The 26,094-nt window shown below is 41.6% G+C and overlaps 1 protein-coding gene across 4 annotated transcripts in view; it reads left to right on the top strand.

The window, feature by feature from the left end:
• Positions 1-26,094, top strand: part of LOC134345423 (diacylglycerol kinase delta-like) — a 185,282-nt gene that overhangs the window by 107,205 nt on the left and 51,983 nt on the right. For 3 of the 4 annotated variants that reach the window (XM_063046054.1, XM_063046055.1, XM_063046056.1), the window contains 6 exons: positions 86-192; positions 13,871-13,996; positions 16,378-16,480; positions 18,587-18,749; positions 22,059-22,167; positions 24,370-24,509. In XM_063046054.1, the coding sequence (XP_062902124.1) occupies positions 86-192; positions 13,871-13,996; positions 16,378-16,480; positions 18,587-18,749; positions 22,059-22,167; positions 24,370-24,509 (748 nt within the window). Of the gene's footprint in view, positions 1-85; positions 193-10,597; positions 10,684-13,870; positions 13,997-16,377; positions 16,481-18,586; positions 18,750-22,058; positions 22,168-24,369; positions 24,510-26,094 lie in introns of those variants that run through there. The other variant, XM_063046057.1, reaches the window with a different exon arrangement.

The following is a 26,094-nucleotide window of genomic DNA, read 5'->3' on the forward strand; positions in this document are numbered from 1 at the left end:
CACACACCACACAAACACAGAATAACTGTTGATGAGTCTCTTCCTCTCTTTCTCTCTCATGTGTCCTTTCCTTTCTGGTTCACAGTATGTAAATTCAAAGCTCACAAACGCTGTGCTGTACGAGCCACCAACAACTGCAAGTGGACAACGCTGGCCTCAATTGCCAAAGATATAATTGAAGATGAAGACGGGGTATGTTGTAAATGGGAGTCAAGCAAATGCTGATAAATGAAAATCTGAGCAAGTGCTAAACAGAGTCTGGAAATCATCTACTGCTTTTGAATGATACAACATGATTAAGATATTGATATTGTGAGTTCAGATCCTTTTGTGGTTAGAGTCTAGACTGATGAGAGATGAATTTAAAGTGTTTCATGAAATAGTTTACATTGAACAAGTAAATAGTTACTAAGGAGCACTAAGAGTTTTTCAAGCAGAATATGCCCTTGCAAAGCTGGTTTTTACCAGGAGAATGTGGTAACAGGAGTCACTGGAGGAAAGAACACAACAATGTGCAGCAAGCAATTACCTGGGAACATAGAACTGAGCAGTGAATGGTTGTGAAATGGAATAAAATAATAGTTTTCAGGGGGTTACCAATGGGAAATCATGCTTGATTGATGGTGATTACAAGAAAGAATGCTGCAGAGCTGGAGCTCTCTTTGGAAATCCTCAGTCTGAATTTTAAATATTGGAGCGCCCCCAATTGGTAAAACTAGGTAAAGCCAGACATTTTATTTTAGATTAGTGAGATCTTTGTGGCCAAAAAAACACTATCTCTCACAACCTCGAATATCTTAAAGCCCTTGAAGACCAACTAAATCTTTGGTAGTAGGGTCATTGGTGTAACATAAGACAAGCCTCGGAAACAGCAATGGAGTAAAGGGCCAGATGTTTTTAGCAAATCAGTTTGAGTATTAGGACATCAAGAAAATTCCCACGCAATGTTTCACATAGTCCTCTTCAATTTTTTTTACGTCCAACTGAACAAGCAGCTCCTCAGTTTAACATTCAATCTAACAGATAAAACCTCTCACAAGGCCAGAGGGTGGACACTAATTTATTTTGTTGCTTCTACAAGGATTAAGTTATGTCTATGTACCTTTCTTGCATTTCCTATAAACGGTGCCAGAGGAATCTTTGCCAATGTTGCAATTGTGAAGACGGTTGCACATTTCATCCTTTGCTTCCATTCGAGTTTACTTGCTTACCAATGTACATTGTACATTGCAATTTTTTTAACTATGCTCTGTTAATTTTCATTTCTGCAGCTGAATGAAAAGTTGAGAGAGAGAAACCTTCCCTTAGGCATGTACTGGTCATCCATGCTGGGATCTGTTTTACTTACTTCCTCACCACTGTACAAGCACCATGTAAACCTTATCACCACGTTCTGTCTTTCTCATTGTTGCGTTTGGTGGATAATCACAAAATCTTGAGACAGATGAATTATGAAGCCTTTATGTTGAGGGTTGCCCTAATATCTTTTACATTAAATTAGCTGGACTTCTTGGCATACTTTAGCTGAGATCCATACTGGTCCCTTACACAAAATCCAAGAATAGTTTATATAGAAATGTGTACTGTTACTTGTCATAGAGTGTTAGAATCTGTTATTTCCTTTGTTGCAACAATCATGTGACATTTAGATGAGGTCTGTGCTAGACTGTTAGGTAGGGCTCGTAGCTAGTCTCTTACCCGGAAATCTAAATCCTGTTGAAGCATGGACTAATCCTACAATGCTGGGACCTTCTTGCACTGCTGCCGTGTGCTTGTACTGAGATACAAGCTGGAAAATTAATTGGTGGCTTTGCTGCTTCATTAATGCAGTGTGTGCTGGTCCCTTTACTCAAGAACCAAAATGTATGTCTGTCCTTTAGCCTGGTTCAGTGCTCATTTCCTATTAGACCATAACACATAGGAACAGAGTTAGGTCATTTGGCCTATTGAGTCTGTTCCACCATTCCATCATGGCTGATTTATTCCCCACACCCTCCCCCCCCCCCCGACTCCATTTGCTCGTATTCTCCTTGCAACCTTGATGCCCTGACTAATCAAGAACCTATTAACCTACACTTTAAATATACTCAATGACTTGGCCTCCAGACCCATCAGTGGCAATGAATTCCATAGATTCACCACCCTCTGGCTAAAGAAATTCCTCCTCATCTCTGTTCTAAATGGACATCCCTCTATTCTGAGGCAGTGTCCTCTGGTCCTAGACTCTCCCACTGTAAGAAACCTGCTCTCCACATCCACTCTATATTGGCCTTTCAATAGCTAGGTTTCAATGAGATCTCATCCTCATTCTTCTGAACTTCCAGCAAGTATAGGCTGAGAGCTGTCAAACGCTGCCCACATATGAACCCTTTCATTCCCAAAATCATTCTCGTGAACCTCCACTGGACTCTCTCCAATGCTAGCCCATCTTCTCTGAGATAAGGAGCCCAAAACTGCTCACAGTACTCCAAGTGCGGTCGAAGTCCAATGCCTTATAAAGCCACAGCCTTACATTCTTGCTTTTATATTCTATTCCTCTTGAAATGAATGCTAACATTGCATTTGCCTTCCTTACCACCGACTCAACCTGCAAGTTAACCTTTCGGGAATCCTGCTCAATGAAACCCAAATCCCTTTGCATCACCGATTTTTGAATTTTTTTTTTGAAAGTAGTGTACACCTTTATTCCCTCTACCAAAGTGCATGACCTTACACTTCCCTACATTATATTCCTTCTTCTGCTTCTTTGCCCATTCTCCGAATTTGTCCACACACTTCTGCAGAATCGCTGCTTCCTCAACACTATCTATCTCTCTGCCTATCTTTGTTTCGTCTGCAAACTTTGCCACAAAGCCTTCAATTTTGAAATCCAAATCATTGATATATAACGTACAAAGAAGCGGTCGCAACACCGACCTCTGAGGCACATCACTGATCACCAGCAGCCTTTATTCCCACTGTTTGCCTCCTACCAGTCAGCCAATCTTCTATCCATGCAAATGTATTTCCTGTAATGCTGTTATCTTGTTAAGCAGCCTCATGTGTGACACCTTCTCAGAGGCCTTCTGAACAACATCCATTGACTTTTTTAAAAAAGGAGGGAGAGAGAAACCGGGGAATTATAGACCGGTAAGCGGGATATCGGTGGAGGGGAAAATGCTAGAGTCAGTTACCAAAGATGTGATAACAGCACATTTGGAAAGCTGTGAAATCATCGGACAGTCAGCTTGGATTTGTGAAAGGAAAATCATGTCTGACGAATCTCATAGAATTTTTTGGGGATGTAACTAGTAGAGGGGATGTGGTATATTTGGATTTTCAAAAGGCTTTTGACAAGGTCCCACACAGGAGATTAGTGTGCAAACTTAAAGCACACGGTATTGGGGGTAAGGTATTGATGTGGATAGAGAATTGGTTGGCAGACAGGAAGCGAAGAGTGGGAATAAACGGGACCTTTTCAGAATGGCAGGCAGTGACTGGTGGGGTACCGCAAGGCTCAGTGCTTGGACCCCAGTTGTTCACAATATATATTAATGACTTAGATGAGGGAATTAAGTGCAGCATCTCCAAGTTTGTGGATGACACGAAGCTGGGCAGCAGTGTTAGCTGTGAAGAGGATGCTAAGAGGATGCAGGGTGACTTGGATAGGTTAGGTGAGTGGGCAAGTTCATGGCAGATGCAATTTAATGTGGATAAATGTGAGGTTATCCACTTTGGCAAGAACAGGAAAACAGATTATTATCTGAATGGTGGCCGATTAGGAAAAGGGAAGGTGTAACAAGACCTGGGTGTCATTGTACACTAGTCATTGAAAGTGGGCATGCAGGTACAGCAGGCTGTGAAAAAGGCGAATGGTATGCTGGCATTCATAGCAAGAGTATTGGAGTACAGGAGCAGGGAGGTACTACTGCAGTTGTACAAGGCCTTGGTGAGACCACACCTGGAGTATTGTGTGCAGTTTTGGTCCCCTAATCTGAGGAAAGACATCCTTGCCATAGAGGGAGTGCAAAGGAGGTTCACCAGATTGATTCCTGGGATGGCAGGACTTTTATATGATGAAAGACTGGATCGACTAGGCTTATACTCTCTGGAATTTAGAAGATTGAGGGGGGATCTTATTGAAATGTATAAAATTCTAAAGGGATTGGACAGGCTAGATGCAGGAAGATTGTTCCTGATGTTGGGGAAGTCCAGAACGAGGAATCACAGTCTGAGGATAAAGTGGAAGCCTTTTAGGACCGAGATGAGGAAAAAACTTCTTCACACAGAGAGTGGTGAATCTATGAAATTCTCTGCCACAGGGAACAGTTGAGGCCAGTTCATTGGCTATATTTAAGAGGGAGTTAGATATGGCCCTTGTGGCTGAAGGGATGGGGGTTATGGAGAGAAGGCAGGTACAGGGTTCTGAGTTGGATGATCAGCCATGATCATACTGAATAGCGGTGCAGGCTCAAAGGGCCAAATGACCTACTCCTGCACCTATTTTCTATGTTTCTATGACTCTCTCTATTTCGCCTGTTATTTCCTCAGATTTGTCAGGTAAGATATCCCCTTAAGGAAACCATGCCAACTTTGGTCTGTTTCATCATGTGGCTCAAAATACCCAGAAACCTCATCCTTAATAATGGATTCCAATATCTTCCCAACCACTGAAGTCAGGCCAGAATCAAATCATTCTTGAAAGGTTGATACTAATGCTTCCATAATCCTTTCAGCTATCTTTTTCAGGATCCTGGGATGTAAATTATCTGGTCCAGGTGACTTATCAACCTTCAGACTTTTCAGCTTCCCAAGCACCTTCTCAGTGATAGCAACTAGACTCATTTCTGCCCCCTGACACTCTTGAACTTCAGGCATACTGCTAGTGTCTTCCCTTCCCTTTTGAGCCACAAGGCCAGATTCAGTGCTGGAGACCTGTTCACTGTGGCTTCCTTCTGGTCGGTCATCTATGCCCTCCCTCCACCCACTCCCAACAGTATCCAAAGCAGTATCCTTATTATTGAGAGGAATGGCCACAGAGGTACTCTTCACTGGCTGCCTATTCTCCTTCCCTCTCCTGGCAGACACCTAGTACCTGCCTCCTGCAACCTATGGGTGACTACGTGCCTCACCACCTCATTCTTCCATATGAAATAAAAGTCATCAAGTTGCAGCTCCATTTCCTTAAAATGAACTCTTTGAAACTGCAGCTTGATGCCCTTTGTGCTGATGTATTTACCCGGGAGACTGGATGTCTCCCAGACTTCCCACTTCTCATACATAGACCATACCGCTGACCCTGGACCCATTCTCATACACTAACTATATAGTAATAGACAAAGAAAAAGAAAAATAACTTACTAGAAACTTGTTTAGCCACCTCAGCTAAACAAGTGACTGCTCATGATATTTGCAGCTCACTAAAAAAAGGCCCTGAACTCTTTTTAAACCTCGCACTGCATTAGCCAAACAAGCCATTAATGCTGGTCTTTGCTAGTATCAAAGCTAATTCTTTCAGCTGGACTGTCTACTGATTTCCTACATTACAATCTATGCCACTTTATTAACAGTTCCCGTTGTAGGAAAAGAGGGTGTTCTTTGGATCCCTTTATAAAGCATAATATCAATACAATGAATGAAAAGAGGTAGGCTGAATGATTGTTCTTTTCTATTGCTTAGAATACAGCTGAAAATAGCATCTAGGATATCCTAAGAAAAAAGAAACAGGACCAAAGACTCACCAAATTACTGTAAACAATGTAAACATGATAAAGAATCAGCTAAAGTCAGAATGCGTCACTCAGTGTGTTTTTGTACTGAGATTTGATGTGTAGTTAAGAACACATAGATGCTCTGACTAGAAGTAACTTGCTATCAATTATTGAACTGTTCAGAATCAGAACTGAGTTTAAATCACTGGCATATGTCATGAAATGTATTATTTTACAGCTGCAGTACAGTGCAATACATGACAATAAAAAGTATAAATTCCATTAAGTATATATAATAAAAGAAAGTTAAATAAGTAGTGCAAAAGAGAGGGGAAAATAAAACACTGAAGGTGGCGTTCATGGATCCATTGTCCATTCAGAATTCTGATCACGGAGGGGAAGAAGCTGTTCCTGAAACGTTGAGTATGAGTCTTCAGACTCCTGTATTTCCTCCTCGATATTAGCAATGAGAAGAGGGCATGTCACAGTGATGGGGGTCCTTAATGATGGATGCCGCCTTTTTGAGGTATCGCCTTTTGAAGATGTCCTCGATGCTAGGGAGGCTAGTGCTCATGATGGAGCTGACTGAGTTTACAATTTTCTGCAGCCTTTTTTCCAATCATACCTTCCATACCAGATAGTGATGCAACTAGATAGAAGGCTCTCCACCGTACACTGGTAGAAATTTGTGAAGTTTCTTTGGTGACATACTAATTCCCCTCAAACTCCTAATGAAATACAGCCACAGTCATGCCTTCTTTGTATTGCATCTGTATTTTGGACCCAGGATAGATCCTCAGAGATGTTGACACCCAGGAACTTGAAACTTCTCACCCTTTCCACTCTGATCCCTTGATGAGGACTAATGTGTGTTCCCTCAATTTACTCTTCCTGAAGTCCACAATTAATTCCTTTGTCTTACTGACATAGAGTTCAAGGTTGTTACAGTGACACCACTCAACCAGCTAATCTAGCTCACTTCTGTATGCCTCCTCGTCTTCATCTGAAGTTCTGCCAACAATAGTTGTATGGTTGGTAAATTTATAGATGCTGTTTGAGCTGTGCCTAACCACCCACCATGAGTGTAGAGAGAGTACTGCTGTGAGTTACGCACACATCCTTGAAGTGCGCCAGTGTTGATTGTCAGTGGGGAGGAGATGTCATTTCCAATCTGCACAGACTATGTTCTCCTGGTGAGGAAGTCAAAGATCCAGTTGGAGAGGCGGGGTACAGAGGCCCAGGTTCTGGAGCTTGTTGATTAGATGTGAGGGTATGATTTTTGAATGCTGAGCTGTAATCAATATACAGCAGCCTGGTGTAGGTATTGCTATTGTCCAGGTCATTCAAGGCCTTTGAGATTGCATCTGCAATAGACCTATTGTGGCGATAGGCAAATTGCAGTTGGTCCAGGTCCTTGCTTAGGCATGAGTTGAATTTAGCCATGACCAACCTCTCAAAGGACTTCATTACAGTAGATGTGAGTACCACTGGGTGATAGTTACTGAGGAAGCTCACCCACTTTTCTTGGCCACGGGTACGATTGTGCTCTTTTGAGCAGGTGGGAACCTCCAACTGCAGCAGAGAGATACTGAAGGTGTCCTTGAACACTGCAGCCAGTTGGTTGGCACAAGTTTTCAGAGCCCTACCAGGCATGCCATCAGGTCCTGACGCCTTGCAAGGGTTCACTCAGTTGAAAGATGCCCATGCCATCAGGTCCTGACGCCTTGCAAGGGTTCACTCAGTTGAAAGATGCTCTGTCGTCAGCTTCCAAAACAGTGATCACAGGGTCACCAGATGCTGCAGGGGTTCGCACAGGTGTAGTTTCAAAGCGTGCATAGAAGGCATTGAGCTCATCTGGGTGTGAAGTGTCACAGTTATTCAGTTACAAAATACACGTGGACTAAGATGTTAACTGTCCTGTGCTATCATGATATTAGGTTTTGCTTTGTAGGAAGTAATGGCCTGCAAACCTTGCCAGAGCTGAAGTGCATCTGATTTTTGTCTCTAATTTCAATCGGTGTAGTTTTTTTGCCCTTAAAGTAGCCTTCCGTACTTTGTGCCTAAACTTCTTGTATAATTCTGGATTACCTATCTTGATTGCCACAGATCTAGCCCTCAGTAGACAATAAATCTCTTGGTTAATCTCTTGACTTTTGGTTTGGGTATGTCCAGTATGTTCTCGAAGGCACACACTCATCGCACAGGTCTTGATGAAGTCGGTGACAGCTGTGTTTCAGATTCATTCAGACTTAAATATAAACTGAGTATTGTCCAGTCCACCAACTCAAAGCAGTCCTGTAAGCACACCTCCACCTCCCTTGAATAAACTCTTTTGGTCCTCACAACTGGTCCCGCAGTCTTTAGTGTCTACCTGTACACCAGGAGTAGAAGTACAGCCATGTGATCAGACTTTCCAAAGTGTGGGCGTGGGGTAGCACAGTGAGCGTTCCTGATAGTGGTGTAACAGTGGTCAAGTGTGTTGGCTCCTCTAGTTCCACTTGTGATATGTTGGTGGTAGTTATTCAGAGACTTCTTCAAGCTGGCCTGGTTAAAATCTCCTGCAATGATAGGGAGGGCATCGGGTGTGCAGTTTCATGTCTGCTAGTTACGCTGCTCAGCTCCTCCAGTGCGTGCCTGACGTTGGCCTGAGGTGGAATGTACACCACTACCAGGATGATGGTGGAAAACTCCCTCGGCAGATAAAAGTAGATATATGACCATTTGATATTTCAGATGGGTGAGCAGGACCGAGACACAACCACCTCTTCTGTGCACCACGATGAGTTAATCTTAAAGCATACCCCACCTCCTCTGCCTTTAAATCCTCTGCGTTTTAACCGTAGCCGTAAACCTGCCATCTCCACTTCTATTTCCTTAAAGGGGAACTGCACTCTCAACCCAAGTCTACCGTCCGATGTTCACCAATTTTGTTTATCAATAGATCTTTTAAGCGTATTAATACAATGCTGCTTACTGAAATACCCATGGCTAAGACTGGATTTCTGTGAGGGAGTCCTAACCGGGAATATTCAATAACTCCCATCGGAGCTACATGCAAGCATTTGCCACATAATGGCACTATCTTTCAAAATGTTTCATTTATAGTGAGATTATCGTGTTATCCAGTTATTAAAGAGAGGCAAAAGAGGGAAATCAGGGAATGTAATATAATAGGGTGACATGACACAATAAAGATTTTCGGTTAATTTGATGTTGTGGTGTCCACCAGGCTTGCAGTCCCATTCAAGGTATCATCCTCGGTGCGCAGTCATCGGTGTTCCTCTCTGAGAGTGCTTGCACTTGTATAGGCCCCTGTTCACATGCCTCGGTCCTGATTCGCTACCCCTGCAGTTGACCTTTGAATTCTGTTGGCTCACAATCCTTTGGCTCTTAGGGGGTTCGATATGTTTGTTTAAGGAGTTATCAGAATAAAACCATCCTTCTTAAAATTCTCGTGCCTTCTTCGTGTTTGCCAGTACCAGATCCTCCACGATGTCCCTGTTAGACTGGTGTTCTTCTGTCTTCATGTACTGAGGAGGACACTAGATCTTACTCAACGCATGACCTTGACCTACATCAAAAATATCTCAGAAATGACAGCCCGACTTCTCGAACCTCTTGGCATCACAATCGCTCACAAACCAATGGCAACTTTATGGAAGCTTTTCTCAAGAACCAAGATACCAGTAAAGACAACCAACAAAATCAATCTGGTGTACAAGATTACCTGTAGAGACTGCAACAAGAACTACATCAGCCAGGCGGGGCGTATACTCTAAACTTGTTTACAGGAACACAAACTGGCAGTGCAGACACATGATCCACTGTCACTGATCTTGGTACATGAAGATCGAGAAGAACACCAGTTTAACTGGGACACCGTGGAGGTACTGGCGCAGCCAAAAATGAAGCAGGTACGAGAATTTTTAGAAGTGTGGTTCTTTTCTGATAACTCCATAAACAAATATGTTGAAATAGACGCCATCTACGAACTCCACAGAGCCGAAGAAACATGAGTCAACAGAATTCAAAGGTCAACTGAAGAGGTAGCCAATCAGGCCTGAGGCAAGTGAGCAGGGGCATATATAAACACTCCCAGAGCAAAACACCAACAACTGCGCACTGAGGATGTCACTGGACTGGTGATGAAACGTCTGCAAGCTAATTGCCAAGCTTGGCGAACACCACAATATCAAGCGCCTCAGCCTGAGCTACCAGTATTCACTAGCATTTTCAGTTCATCACAGAAAGCCCCTGTGAATTTGTAGAGGATAAGGTGACTGTTGACTGAATTTTTCAAGATGTGATTGGACAGGGAATTACTGTGGATGTTACTTTTTTGAACTTATGAAGGTCTTCATCAAATGCCTTCTGGAGAGACTGTTAATTTTAATTATTACTTGTGGAAATGAAGGCAAATTATTACCCTATCTAGAACACCGACTTGTTGACTAAATACATAAATAAGGGATAATTGGCAGGTACGTAGATTAGCAGATACACAGATCGGCAAGATATAACCAGTGACATGCTGCGAGGATTTCAACAAAAAATACATATATTCACCATATTTATAAATGACGTAGATGATGGAGTAGAAAAGCACGTGTACTAATTTCCAGAGTTAAGCCATACTGCAGGTAGTGTAAATGCAAGTATAAAACTAGAAATATTTAATAAGATTTATTAAATCGAATGAATAGGTAAAACAGTAGCAAATGGATTTTAAGTGAGGAAAATGTGAGGTTATTCACTTTGAATCTAAAAGCAGAGTGCTTTCTATATTGTAATAAGCTGAAAAATAGTGAAGGTTTAAATAGATTTTGAGGTCTATATGCACAAATCATTTAAAATATCTTGAGGTAAGAAATAAAAAGGTTAATTGTGTGCTCTCCTTATATCTAAAGGACTGGATTACAAGGGCATAGAAGTACTGCTACAGCTACAAAAAAGCTTTGGTTCGCCCACAGGTGGAGTCTGTCAGCAAATTCTGGTAACCCACATATCTTAGGAGGAATATATTAGTTTCAGAGAGAATGCAGCATAAATTTACCAGAATAATAACTTGCATTGCTAGTTATAAAGTTAAAATGGTAATTTGAATGCAGTTTCAAGCAATTAAAGGAAACTGACAGGATAAGTAGAGAGAAATTATTTTAGACCAATTTGAAAATTAGACAAGGTATCCAGGAGTAAAGTTAGAAAACAATTCTAAATGTGTGCACGAATTACAGAAGAGGAAGCGGTATTGGCAGCCTTAAAGCACTTCGAGGTGAATAAATTCCTAGGACCTGACCAAGTGCATCCTCAGACTTTGTGGGAAGCTAGGGAAGAAATTTTGGAAGCCTTGCAGAAATATTTGTTCAGTCTTTAGCTGAAGATGAAGTTCAGAAAGATTAGAGGTGGCTGATGTTGCAGCATTACTTAGGAAGGGCAGCACAATGAGCTACCGGCCAGTGAGTCTGACATCAATGGTGAGGAAGTTGCGAGAAGAGATTCTGAGGGCTGGAATCCACCAGCATTTAGATAGACAAAATCTGATTAGGGATGGTCAACATGGCTTTGTACGTCAAAAATTGTGTCTGATAAATCCTTTAGAGTTTTAGAAGAGGTGATCAAGAGGATAGATTAGAGCAGGGCAGTAGACGTTGTGTATATGGACATTAGCAAGGCTTTTGAAAATGTATGGCCTGGAAGGGTAGGCCACAGGGGATCATAGGATAGATAGCCAACTGGATTTATAATTCGCTCAGTGGTGAGCAGCAGAGTATGATGGTGGATGGTTATTTCCTGGACTGGAAGCCAGTGACCTTTGGTGTGCCATCGGCGTCAGTGCTTAGACCTGTGTTGTTTATTATCTATATAAATTATTTGGGTGAGAATGTACAAGGCATAGTTAGTAAGATTGCAGATAAAACTAAAATAGGTGGTATTGTAGACAGTGAAGAAAATTATCAAAAATTACAGAGGACTTTTGATCGGCTACTTAAGTGGCTGAGGAGTGTCAAATAGTGTTTTATTCAGATAAGTGTGAGGTGTTACTTTTTTTGAAGTCAAACCAGAGTAGTACTTGTATAGGAATGGTAGTGTCTTGGAGAATGTTGTGGGACGAGGGACGTAGGTATACTGCACATAGTTTGTTGAAAATGGTATCACAGGTAGACAGAGTGGTGAAGAAGGCATTTTGCATGCTGGTCTTCATCTATCAGAGCACTCAGTAAAAGAGTTGGGGCATTATATCACAATTGTACAAGGTAGTGGCGAGGTTACATTTAAATTATTGTCCACTGTTTTGATTACACTGTTATAGGAGAGGTATGTTTAAACTGAAAAGAGCACAAAGATTTATGAGACCCAAGGGCCTGAGTTACAGGGAAGGATTGGGCAGGCTAGGACTTTATTCATTATAACATAAGAGACCAAGAGAAGATTTTATAAAGCTGTAAATAGTTATGAGGGCACGTAGATAGGGAGATAGGGTGAATGCATATATCTTTTTCTCAGCCAAACACAAACAAATTGGACTAGCTTAGGTGGGCATCTTGGTTGGTATGGACAAGTTGAGCTGAAGGGACTGTTTCTGTGCTGTTTTATTAATGAATAATGGAAATTAGCTATCTTCTGCACATGACGTTTAAGGGTTGGTTTTCATTCTGGGTTTTGATAACTAAAAATAAATCCAAAGAGATTTTATAAATATATTAAAGGAGAACAAGTAACTAAAGAGAGAATAAGGCCCCTCAAAGACCAAAGTGGACATCTTTGGAGAGTATTTCTCCTCTATTTTTAGCATGGAATAGGACATAAGGACTTCGCCCAATGTTGTTACCCAGGGACTGTACTATGTCTATTACTATTTGTCATCTATACGAATGACTTGGATGAGAATGTACAATGATAATTAATACGTATGCAGATGACAATAAAATAAATGGTGTTATTGATAGTGAAGGGGGTTATCAGGATTTACAGAAGAATCTTGATCAGCTGGGTAAACAGGCTGAGAAATGGCAAATGGAGTTTTGTTTAGATAGGTATGAGGTGTACTTCACGAAAAAAGGTCAGGATAGGACATTCATAGTCAACAATGGAGCTCTGGAAAATGTTGTAGAACAGAGGCCCAGGAGTACAAGCACAAGGTTTCCTGAAAGTGGTGTCACAAGTAGACAGGATGGTGAGGAAGGCTTTTGACATGCTGGCCTTCAGTCAGAGCTGTGAGTATAGAAATTGGGATGTTATGTTGCAGTTGTACAAAACACTAGTCAGCCTGCATTTGAAATCCCTTTGTTTTCCCCTATCCCTATGACTCTTCTACCCCTTCTCTTTCTCCTCCCCTGTCCACATGACCTACTTATCACGTTCACCTTCCTCCCTCTCTTTCCTCACCTCTTTCCCTTTATTCCATGGCCTATTGTCTCTCCTATTAGATTCCTCCTCCTTCAGTTTATGTCTCTTGCTCCTATCACCTCCCAGCTTCTCTTGTCATTTCCTTCCTCGGCACCCCTACCTACCTTCCCCCTCTCAACTGGACTCACCTAACACCTGCCAGCTAATGCTCCTCCCCCTCCCATACCCATTTATTCTGGCTTCTCCCCACTTCCTGTGCAATTTTGATGAATGGTCTTGGCCAGAAACATTGACCATTCATTTCCCTCCATATATGCTGCCTAACCTGTGAGTTCCTCTCGCATTTTGTGTGTGTATTGCTTCAAATTTCCGACATCTATAGTCTCTCTTGTTTCTCCATTTGAAAATTTGTTTTCAGTTTTGGTTGCCCTGTCGTTAAGCTAGATAGAGTACAAAGGTTATATATAAGGATATTGCCATTTCGGGAAATGGGATGACGCTGAAGAGCCACTTCCATGCTCTATGAATTTATGACTCTATGCAAAGCATACCAGATTAGTTCACAGATCTGCCAGGATCACATTGAATGTCAGAAGTGGAGTGAGAAACTAAATATTCTAGCTGATCGTTTAGCTGGGTCCATACTGGTTTCAGCCCTATTTTTAATATGTATTTTAGATATGTGCTGATAGCTTTAGCAGAGATTTCTATTGAACACGTAACCAGGATTAATTCCAGTCATGTTTGATGGGATCTATCCTGGCTGTATTTCAATCTGACTGTATTGGTAGTCTGCATTGGTGTTTATTTTGTATCATCATTGTCTTTTCTAGGTCTCAATGCCACACCAGTGGTTGGAAGGTAACTTGCCTGTCAGTGCGAAATGTACTGTCTGTGATAAGACATGTGGCAGTGTTTTGCGCTTGCAGGATTGGCGCTGCCTGTGGTGTAAGGCAATGGTGAGTAGAAGTGTTTTTACTACCTTGTAAATCAGAGCAAGGTCTTCATACCTTTGTAATAAATGATATTTTCTGTTGATTTCTTATGTTTTCAGTTAAGTGAGCAATGTAGAGGCTTTAAATTTTTAAATGTAATAAATTAATGAGATTAAAGAGAGATGTCCTTGAACACTGCAGTCAGTTAGTTGGCATAGGATTTCAGTGCTTTGTCAGGCACACTATCAGGGTCTGACGCCTTCAAGGGTTCAGCCTCTTGAAAGATGTTCTGACGTCGGCCTCTGAGACAGATCTCACAGGGTTGCCTGATGCTATAGAGATTCACACAGGTATTGTTTTATTATCCCTTTCAAAGTGTGCATAAAAGGTGTTCGTCTCTTTGCCATGGGCGGTGAGGCTGGAGATAAGCGGAGTGAAACATCACAGCCACTTAAGATGTTAAGTTTTGCCTTGCAGGCTACAAACCCTACCACAACTGACGTACATCTGATTCTATCTCTAACCACTCAGATTCACTCTTGGCCTTCCATAGGTCATATACCGGTACCTGGACTTCTTGTAGAGTTCTGGATCACCAGTCTTGAACACCATAGATCAAGCATTCAGCAGGCTGCAAATCTCCTGGTTCATCCACAGCTCCTGGTTTGGGCTGTCCAGTATGTACTCAAAGGCACACACTCATCCACACAGGTCTTGCTGAAATTGGTGACAACTGGCATATTCATTCAGATCCGAAGATGAATCCCTGACTATGCTCCAGCCTACCAATTCAATGCAGTCCTGTAGGTGCTCCTCCACCTCCCTTTACCATATCTTCATGGTCTTCACCACTGATAATGTGGTCCTAAGTCTCTGTCAATATGCCAGGAGTAGAAATACAGCTGGACTTGCCTGTAGAAATACAGACTTGCCAAATGTTGGCTGTTTTGGGTCCACAAGTGTCATGTTGAAGGTAGTTGGTCAGAGACTTCTTCAGGCTGACCTGCCAATGATTTGGAAGGCAACAGGGTGCACTATCTTGTAACTGCTGATCATGGTGCGCAGCTCTTCCAGTGCCAGCCTGACGTTGGCCAGGAGTGGAATCTACATTGAAAAAAATCCCTCAGCAGATAGAATGAACTACACTTGACCACCAGATATTCCAGGTCAGGGGAGCAGGACAGAGATAGAACTACCACATCTGTGTACCGTAATGAGTTAATCATGAAGCAGATGGCGCCTTCTTGCCTTTACCTGATGCCACTGTCCAGTCCACATGGTGGGAGGTGAAGTCCTCAGACTCAAGTGCTGTGTCCGGAATGCTGAGGGTAAGCCATGTGGCTATGAAGCAAAGTACACAGCAATGCCTGATACCCTTAGGTACTGAAATCTTCCTCTGAAGTCTTCAAGTTTATTTTCCAGAGAGTGTACATTAGCCAGAAGAATGGTAGGGACGGGGGTCCTCAAGGCCCTGCAATTCAAGTTTGCCTTAAAGAGAAACTACTGGCTACCTGGATGATCTGCAATCCAGAGTCAGCCAATTTTGATGATCAATAGACATCTGAAAACAATGTTGCCAACTGAAGTACCTTTGGCCAAGCTGTAGATTTCAACTGTAGTAGTCTAAATGGGAATATTTGATGATTCCCTTCGGAAATGAAGCGTTGCTATTCTCCGGTGCCATCTCACTTATTCATTTCTCTTCATCTCACTAGTTGTCTCCATGCACTTTCATTCCCTTTCCCAATTCTCATGGTAGCTCATCACTGGCTGTCTTTACTCCAATTGTTATTTCTGCTTCTGTCTCCCCTATACCAACTCTCTGTTCCAAATATTTAAGTCTTGGTTGGTAGTTAATTTGGTCTTCATGGACTGCATAATCAGTATCATGATCATTTTTAATGTGACTGCAGTTTTTTTTTCCTGTAATCAGTCCCAGGGACAAGCATAGAGTAAAGAAGCCATGCTTCTTGCATGCAACTATGAAACTGAAATATTTGTAAAATACATGAGAAAAAAATTGTCAAATTATATTCATTGAGCTTTATACATAGGAATAAATAAGTGAAACCTTATGGTTTATTTCAAATTAGTGAGATATATTTTAAATTATGAAAACATTTAGATTGTTGACTTAATTCATATTTGGTTACCTGAGCATAAAGGGAAAGTGAATAAAGGCATCATCCTGGATCAATTGAAATTTCACAAATGGTAATTATATGCACCCATTAGGAATATTCCCTGTTATTCTGACACAAGCTTTCTGAGAAATTATCAGTTTTATATTACTTTGAACCCATCTTGCTCTCTGCCTCTTTCCTAACTTACAAATTTATATATTCATTTTCCATTCTGTATAGAAAATTGATTGCTAACTTCCGTATAATATTCATTATCTCCAGGTGCACACAGCTTGTAAAGACATGCTTTCCATAAAATGTCCTCTGGGGCAATGTAAAGTTTCCGTTATTCCTCCTACTGCACTCAACAGTATAGACTCTGATGGTGAGTTAAAGACCTTCTTTCCAGTTGCTGTTACAAGCAGATTTTATATATGTGGAATCTGGAGCACAAGCAAACTGCTGGAGGAACTCAGGAGGTCAAATAGTATTTGTGCAGATGAAGTAATAGCCAACATTTCAGGTCAAGGCATTGCATCGAGACTGAGAGTAAATACAGGAGAAGCCAGTACAAGGAGGCGAGAGGAAAGGATGAGATGCAGGCTGGCAGGTGATGTATGGGACCCAGGTGAGGAGGGAGAAAATGAGTAGATAAAGCTGTATAGGGGAGGGACAGTAGAGGCAGTAAGTGGAAACTAGAGACTATAAGTGCTGAATCGATTAAGTTAGGAAGGTGATAAGTGCAACCAGATGAGATGAGGGGGATGATTAGCAGGTGGAACCTGTTAGACAGTTGTGCGGGCATTGAAGAATCAGAAGGTGTGGGTAATAGAGAAAGGAACAAGGAGGGGATGAAACTGGGTGACGTGGAGGATGGTGGGTTGGAACCAAAAAGAAAGAGAAAGGAGTCTAGGCAGTGTAGGTTAACTAGTTGTAAAATTCACTTGTAATCCAGTTTCTTTCCCCTCCCCTGACAAGTTCTGTCTGCCCATTATTCCCCTTTAATCTGGTTCTACTTACCACCTTCCTTGCTTCTTAGATTCTGTAGCTCTAGCCTCTTGTTATCACTTCTCACCTTCCAGCCTCTGTCTCTATCACCTCCTTCCAACCACCTGGATCCATCTGCCCCTTCTTCATCTGTCTCTACTTCTCACCCACCAGCAACAGTTTCTTGACTCTACTTCTCCTCCTTTCCCAGCTTGCTCATTTGCCCATCATCTCTCCCTCCTCACCTTTTTATATCTGCTATCTCCCCTGATGCAGGGTCTCAATCCAAAACATCAAATATCCCTTTGCCTGCACGGATGTTGCTACACCTGCTGAGTTCCTCCAGCAGTTCCCCTTGTTTTTCCATTGTGCTTCCTAACTGAAGCGAATAAGCAGGATGAAAATAGGAGACACAAGGTGCTGGAAGTCCAGAGCAATACACATGAAATGCTGGAGAAGCTCAGCAGGTCAGGCAGCATCTATAGAAATTAATAAACAGTCAGCATTCCAGACCAAGACCCTTCATCAAGTCCTGAACTTGTTCCAAATGTCCCTTATTTTCATGAAATACTGGAGGAACTCAGCAGGTCAGGCAGCATCTGTGCAGGCAAAGGGATATTTGATGTTTTGGGTCAAGTCCTGATGAAGGGTCTCAGTCTGAAATGTTGACTGTTTATTCTTTTCCATAGATGCTGCCTAACCTACTGAGTTCCTCCAGCATTTTGTGAAAATAGGAGACATTTGGCCACAAGTTTTGCCTGAAACTATTGTTATGAAGTTAGTTGTGAGGGTAGAAATGATGGCATACCTAATGCAAGTCAGAAAGATCTTGTGAAGCTATGGAAACTGTTGTTAGAGTACATGAAAGACAGTTAGTAGCTGATTGGTGCATTGTGAGAGTAAATCACTAGGGTGAGGGTTTAGCAAAATTTGTGATCAGGTGTGAATGGTTGAGATTGTGACTGTAAGCGGGTCTGGGGTTGAGTGTGTTTGTGAAAGTGTTTGCAATAGTTTTGAGATAGTACAAGGGAGTTTGTTAATGACAGTGAGTGTTACTGAGAGAGTTTGCAGTTGCTTATAGACACACCAAAAAAAATGAGTGTCTATCATAAGACTTGGGAGAGTCTGTGGGTGAAATGGGTGTGCTAGCAAATTGGGGACCATAAAAATGGCGAAGGATACTCCAGCCACCCATAACTGATCCAGTCCTGCAGTGCCCAGCCACTTGCTGTCATCTGAACAGAGGCACAGGCATCTGCTAGAATGTAGAAATCATACCTTCAGTGCTGCACCACTTATTATTGTCAAGATGTAAGGTAATACCAAACTTGCAGATCAAACAGTGTAAGAGTTATTGGGGAGTAGAATGGTGGGATGGGATGGCGTGCCAGAGTGGACAGGGTCGAAGGGTGATGGTCATGCGAATGCTAGAAGCACCACTTTCGGTGAATAGCTGAGAGCACAACTAATTCAGTAACATTCTGTTCACATTGCCATTCTCCAGGATTTTGGAAAGCAACATGCCCACCATCCTGTACGAGTCCACTTCTGGTCTTTGTGAATTCGAAGAGTGGAGATAATCAAGGGGTGAAGTTCTTGAGGAGATTCAAGCAGTTACTGAACCCGGCTCAGGTGTTTGACTTGATGAATGGAGGCCCACATCTTGGGTAGGAGGTGCTTCAAGTTTCCTTAGTGCACACATCTTTGTAGTTCAGATTTATTAAACTACCTGTGTAGGTTGGAGCAAAAATGAAGCAGCAAATGCTGGAAATTGGAACCAAAATAAAATGTTCTCAAGTTGCTTCTGTGGAGAGAGAACCAATGTCTGGGTCAAGGATTCTTCCCTTTGTAAGAGCTAGAAAAGCAAGAAGATGAGCAAGTTTCTACTTGTAACAGGGAGAAGGTGGAGAGGACAAAGTGAATGTCTATGATAGAGTGCAGGCAAAAGTTGCCAAGCTGACAGGTATTTTAAAGACCGGCAGAGGGATCAAATTAAATGCAGAGACAAATTGAAGGGCAACGAATTGGCACAAAGAGATACAGTAAAATCTCTGGGGAATAAAGAGGGATAAAAGACAATCTGAAATTGTTAAACTCAATACGCCTGGTGGGAAGCTGAAGTAACAATGTTATTTGTAAACGCACGAAGCAGCACTTAATCTTCTAACTATTGCACTTAGACTCTATTTATTTGAAGATACACTGCGGAACAGGCCCCTCTGGCTTAACAAGTTACACCATCCAGCCTCCCACCTATTTAACCCTGGCCTTATCACAGGACAATTTACAGTAATCAGTCAACCTACTAACTGGCACGTATTTGGAATGTAGGAGGAAACCTCTGTGTTCACGGGGAGTACTAACAAACTCCTTACAGGCGGCACCAGAATTGAACTCCGAGCTTCAGCACCCCAAACTGTAATAGCACTACACTATCGTGGCACCCTTAATGTAAGAGGAACTTTTTTCTTCCCCACAGATATGGCTGGACCTTTCTGTGTTCACTTTATCATCTCAGTTTGTCTCCATCATTTTGTTCCGGTTGCTGATTTTTATGGTGATTATTACCTGGATAATGCTAGTGTGCACATTCTTGATTTTACACTTTTCCAGTTCTGATGATCAAGGATTTTTATCCTTGACCCAGCATGTTGACTCTCACTCTCCTCACTGAAACCACCTGACCTACTGAGCACTTCCAGCATTCTTTCTTTTTATTTGAGTGTATTGTTAGGTGCATTTTATTAGAACAAAAACAGAATTGCTGCCAAATGGGATGGAGTAGTGGAGGGTGCGGCAGGGTGATAAGGAGGAATGGATAGTGTGCGATGATGCCTGGTAGCTTTTGGCTTAGAAAGGGAAAGATCAATCAGATTGTCTATATCCTATGACCATTCACTGAACACTGCTGAAAAATTTCATGATTGCATGTCAGGTCGTGACTGAACGATGCCTACTGTGTGACACCTTCCTCACCTCCCTGGCTTTTATTCAAAGCATAGCCATAGTGAAGAACCAATGTTTTTTTTTATTGAATCTGTATCCAGCAAAACCTTAACTCATCAGAACTGTGGAGCTAACTCTGCGCTTTATAACAAAAGAGAGCTACATGTTTTTAAATTACCATTGAGATGCATTTGTGGGAGTTCCAATAGTACAATGCAATTATATTGTATGTGGGTATTATTAGTAGTTAGGATTACAGCTATATGAAATATTATGATTGGCGATGTGTTTACTTATTTTAAAATATTGAATAGGTGAACTTTTGTGTTGAAGCACAGCATTTTTTGTTATAGAGTTGTGATTGATTTCTCAGTTAGTATGTTGCTGTTCCATCAGGATAGCGGACAGCATCTGTAATGTTTCTACATCGTGATTGTAACAAGTCGATAGCCTAAAAGGAGAGAGTTGCTATTATTGGGTTTAAGTTGATGGAAGGGGAAGTTGACGAAAGTGACATGTAAATAACTTATTAAATTGTAAAACTGATTTGCAGGTTAGATGAATGTATTTAAAATCCAAGACTGAAACAGTAAAATAATCAGCTGGAAATTGAGATTATACTGTGTTGGAGTTATTTCTGTGTTATACTATTCTCATAGAGTAATTGAAAACAGAAATAAGCCTTTCGATCTATTATGCCTTTTCTATCCATCCAGTGCACATCTTTATTTACATTTGGTCTTTCCATGCCTTGGAGATTCAAGCGCTCATCTAGTTCCTTGAATGTTCTGAGAATACCTACCTCGGTGGAAAGAAAATATTCCTTTGATCCTCTCCAAATCTCTTCTATGAGGAAGTGTTTCCTACAGCTACACTATCTACACCCTTCATAACATTGTACATCTTCATCACGTCTCTCATCAGTGTCCTCCACACTGAAGAAAGCAAAACCATTCTGTTCAGTCTCTCCTCATAAATGCTTGACCCCTGGAAATACCTTGGTGAATTTCATCTCCAGTCTCTCCAACACAATGACTTTGCTAGTGTGTGATGATCAGAGTGTATGCGGCATCCTAGCTGTGGCATAACCAGTGTTTTATAAGATTGCATGATAATGGCCCTGTTCTTACATTCATAGCCTTTGAAGTGTCCCAAATTCCATCTTCACCATCGTTTTTACTTGTGCTGCCATCTTCAGGATTCTCAGTCTTGTATATCCAAGGCCCCTCTGTTCTTCAGTATACCTTAGGGCCATATCGTTCGTTGAGCAAGTCCTAGCTTTAATGGTCCTCCCAAAGTCAATCACCTCACACACCAGGATTAAGTCCTGCCTACCAATGCTTCACTCACTGATCAATGTCATACTGTAGCTTAAGGCTATCCACCTCACTATCAACACTGCCAATTTTTGAGTCACGTGTAAAAGAAACTATGTAATGATGCTTGCATTAAGTCTTGTCATATGTCACAGAAACAGGTCCATTGGCCCATAGCGTGTGGACCAATCATCTGCACTAATCTTTATTTTTGCACATGCCCTCGTTAGGTCCCCATGATTTTTTTCCTCTCACATTCCCATTAACTCCTCCTCTTAGTACCTTATTTACTGCCATCTACCTACACGAGGTGCAATTTACCGTGGCCATTTAGCTTTCCATCACATATTCAGTAATGTGGGAGGAAACCAGGGAACACAGATCACAGGAAGAATGTGCAATCGCTACACAGATAGAGGTCAGGATTATTGAACCTCTTTGGACTTGTGAGACAGCAGTGCTAACAACTATGTAATTCAGAGAGTTAACTTTCTTGAAGTGTATTTTTCACTTTGCTGAAAAAAATGGTCGGAGATGAATGGAAAACAAATCGAGAGAATGTTGGAATGCAGGTTTGCAAAATTAAAGGTAGAGATCAAGGTGCAAGCAGAAATATTAGGAACATGAAATAGGTTTCTTGTCATTTACAGAATTTGGTTTCAAATGGGATAGACTGTCTGATAGTGTCATTTTAAATGCTGTTTTCATTTTCAGATTGCGATTATTCCAGAAGTTTGACACATTTCGCATCCTTGTGTGTGGCGGAGATGGAAGCGTTGGGTGGGTGCTGTCTGAAATCGATAGCCTCAATCTCCACAAACAGGTACTGCCTTATTGCATACAGCTTATGAAAAAAAAGTAATTTGTATGCATTGGTTAGAGTTTGTGGCGCAACAACATATTTTGATTGCTGTTCATGATCCCATCTGTGTGCATCCATAACAACAAAGTGTAATTCAGCCAACCTACCCTACATTGAATGAACTAAACTAACTCTTGCATTATATTGAAAAAAAATCTCGTGGATTGGAAACTGTTTGAGCATGATGAACAACAACTATAAGAGTGGTATATAGGATGCTGTGTTTGAGGATGATGAAGATAAGAGTTAAATAATAAAGTGGTAAGAGGCTGTGTTTGAGGGTCAGTGTGGACAAGTGCTTGACAGTGATACGCAATACTGTGCAAAAGTCTTAGGCACATGTATGTAGGGTGCCTAAGGCTTTTACACAGTGCTTTATACTATGGCCTTCCAGTTACCAAATAGCACTTAATACTACTGAGCTAATACAAAGCTAAGTACTATTATTTCTGTTTCCCAGCCACCTTCCTATTTTAATCAATATACAGTACTATGCAAAAGTCTTAGAAGCTATATATATATATATCTTCCCGCCACTGCCTGTAAGGAGTTTGTATGTTCTTCGCGTGACCAAGTGAGTTTCCTCAGGGTGCTTCAGTTTCCTCCCACATTCCAAAGACGTGCCAGTTGGTAGGTTCATTGGTCATTGTAAGTTGTTCCATGATTAGGGTAGGATTAAACTGGGGGATTGCTGCATGGCATAAAAGGCCCTATTCTTCACGGTATCTCAATAAATTAAAATATGGGCCCAAGACTGTAGTGCAGGAGGTTGAGGGTAGTGCAAACAAGAGCTTCAGAGTGGGCTAATACAGAAGGCTGTGCTTGAGGATAGTAGAGATTGAGGAGCTAATAATTCGCAAATCTAAGTGTTTACTCATAGAAAAGAAACAGCTCTGCAGACACATAAAGACAGAAGTCCAACAAAAAAACATCCCTGACTAAAAGAACACATGGTGGATAGAAAGAGTCCAGGATGCTCAGCAAATCACTAACCATCATGGCGTGCATGAATTCATTAGTGTTGCAAAAGTGTCCATGTCCCAGCACACTGAGCTAGGAATGAGAATGAACTCATTAGCAACGAGAGAGGTAGTCAATGATTTCTGGAGAGAACTCGTAATGATTTCCTCAACCACAGTTCTGTCCTTGACACAAGTGCCCATCACAGCATCCTGTAGCAAGCAATTCAGACTGGTCTTGCTCTGCTCGTGACAAAAAAATATCAGGAAGTAAATCCCAATTCAAAAGTAACAAATCTGCGGGAGCAGACAGTATTCCCTCTGAAATCCTGAAACTCATCTCTACAAAGCTGCAGTCACAAATCCACAGTCTCATCGTTAACATCAGAAAAAAGGATATACCATTTGCTGTAATCATGATCATCTTCAAGTGCAACTGGATAACGACAGATGAGTCTCCCTGCTGTCAAACACATGGAAAGAAACCACAGGGCTTCCTCCTTTACATCATAGTGTGCATATTATCCATCTAGTGCCCAAGTGGATATAATCATTTCTCTGTTAACTTCAAAATGGAAACAGGATGTAACATCAGCCACTGGACATGGCCTTGGAATCATAGAAATGTACAGCAAAGAAACCTCATCCAAGCCAACTGTGGTGTCTGTCAACACTCATATCATTAGTATGTATTAGGCTGGTATTCCTCCACTCTGTCCAAATGCCTTAGGAATATAGTAATTGTGTCTGACTCCATTATCTCTTCTTACGGGTGGTTCTGTGTGAAGAATTTACTGCACAGATCTCCTATATTCCAGTGAATAGAAACCCTTTCCATCTGATATCTCTGCATAACTACGGCGCTCTATTCCAGGCAATATCCTGGATAATCTTTTCTGCACACTAATTGATACTACCTTCCTGGCATATGGTGACCAGAACTATACACAATACTCTTAAGTGTGGTCGAACCAGTGTTTTGTACAAATGCAGTGCGATGTTCCAACTCCTCTGCCTGGGAAAGTGATATAATACAAGGATTTGGCAGTAAATGGCACAGGAGGTTTATTCTAATGCTGAATGCAGTTTAAGGGTTGTGTAGTTCAAATAAGTTTCAGAGTTTAAGGTAAATTGCATCTTAGGATAGGGTACTTCTAGAAATTGATTTTAAATCTTTTTTTAAATAACTTTAACACTTTTTCAGTGCCAGATGGGAGTACTGCCTTTGGGCACAGGGAATGACTTGGCTCGAGTGCTGGGATGGGGATCAGCCTGTGATGATGACACACAGCTCCCTCAAATCCTGGAAAAACTGGAACGAGCAAGTACAAAGATGCTGGATAGGTGAGAAAATCCTTTAAGAATTCATTGGGTTTCTTTCGTTCCATTATGTCAGTGGGATGTAGCTGTATCCTTTAGCACTGCTAACATCATTGATAGATAGATAGATAGTCATATTTTATTAATCCCGAGGGAAATTGGGTTTCGGCACAGTTGCACCAACCAAGAATAGAGTATAAATATAGCAATATAAAACCATAAATAATTAAATAATAATATGTAAATTATGCCAGATGGAGATAAGTCCAGGACTATTGGCTCAGGGTGTCTGACCTTCCAAGGGAGGAGTTGTAAAGTTTGATAGCCACAGGCCGGAATGAATTCCAATGACACTCAGTGTTGCATCTTGGTGGAATGAGTCTCTGGCTGAATGTATTCCTGTGCCCAACCAGTCCATTATGTAGTGGATGGGAGACATTGTCCAAGATGGCATGCAACTTGGACAGCATCCTCTTTTCAGACAGCACAGTCAGAGAGTCCAGTTTCATCCCCACAACATCACTGGCCTTACGAATGAGTCTGTTGATTCTCTTGGTGTCTGCTACCCTCAGCCTGCTGCCCCAGCACACAACAGCAAATATGATCGCACTGGCCACCACAGGCTCGTAGAACATCCTCAGCATCAGCATTGATTTACATAACTCTCACTTGCATACTTGGAGGCTTAATAACTTTGTCGCTTTTAATCTCAGGAGAGAGGAAGCAGTTAGGGTTCCTGCTTCGGATTACAATCCACTGATCTCAGTTGCTAGGTGTACGTTTGTGGATGAGGGCAGCACTGCCGTAGTCAAGTAGCCTGCTACGTTCAAGGCATTTGTTCATGTTTGCTGAACTGCTAGCCCAGTGTTAACAAGAGAGACTATAACAAATCTAGCATGAAGCACTAGGCATTTGTGATGGAACAATAAATGTTCGTGATTGAGAAAGATGAACTCAAGTTTACAGACTAATTGATGAAACAGTGTGTATATGTATGGCTGAGTTGATGAGAAGCATTGCAAAATCCTGGACATTTATAATCTCAGGCGGGCTGGCAGTGGCAATGGGCAGATAGTGAGAAATTCTTTATATGTTAGAAGCTAGTTACTGAGTCTGCACAAATTCACACTAGCTAGGAAGGTTTGGATGGGAATGGAATAATGGTAGGTCGTGATAGGAGCTAAAATATTCGTGCATAGAAAGGGAAATATTATGCATGGTATGGAGGGTCCATTGTATATGGTATAGAGGAGGGGTCGGCAATCTTTTTGCCTCTGTGGGCTGGATTGTGTATTAATGAGTGGATGGTGGGCCAGATAAATGCCATAAAAAACTTGAAATATGGGAATTATCCATTTAAATACATCTAGTTATGTTTGGCCTCAAATTAATGAGTAATGCATGCTGGAAAATCATTTGTGCTTAAGGTTGCCTACCCCTAGTGTAGAGGGTTCACTGTATATGGTGTGGAGATTTCACTCTATATGGCTTAGAGTGTTCATTGTATATGGTGTGGAGGGTTCACTGTACTTGGTATGGAGGGTTCACTGTATATGGTGTGGAGAGTTCACTGTACTTGGTATGGAGGGTTCACTGTATATGGTGTGGA

The sequence above is a fragment of the Mobula hypostoma genome, chromosome 4 (assembly GCF_963921235.1).
Source record: "Mobula hypostoma chromosome 4, sMobHyp1.1, whole genome shotgun sequence".
Taxonomy (NCBI): Eukaryota; Metazoa; Chordata; class Chondrichthyes; order Myliobatiformes; family Myliobatidae; genus Mobula; species Mobula hypostoma.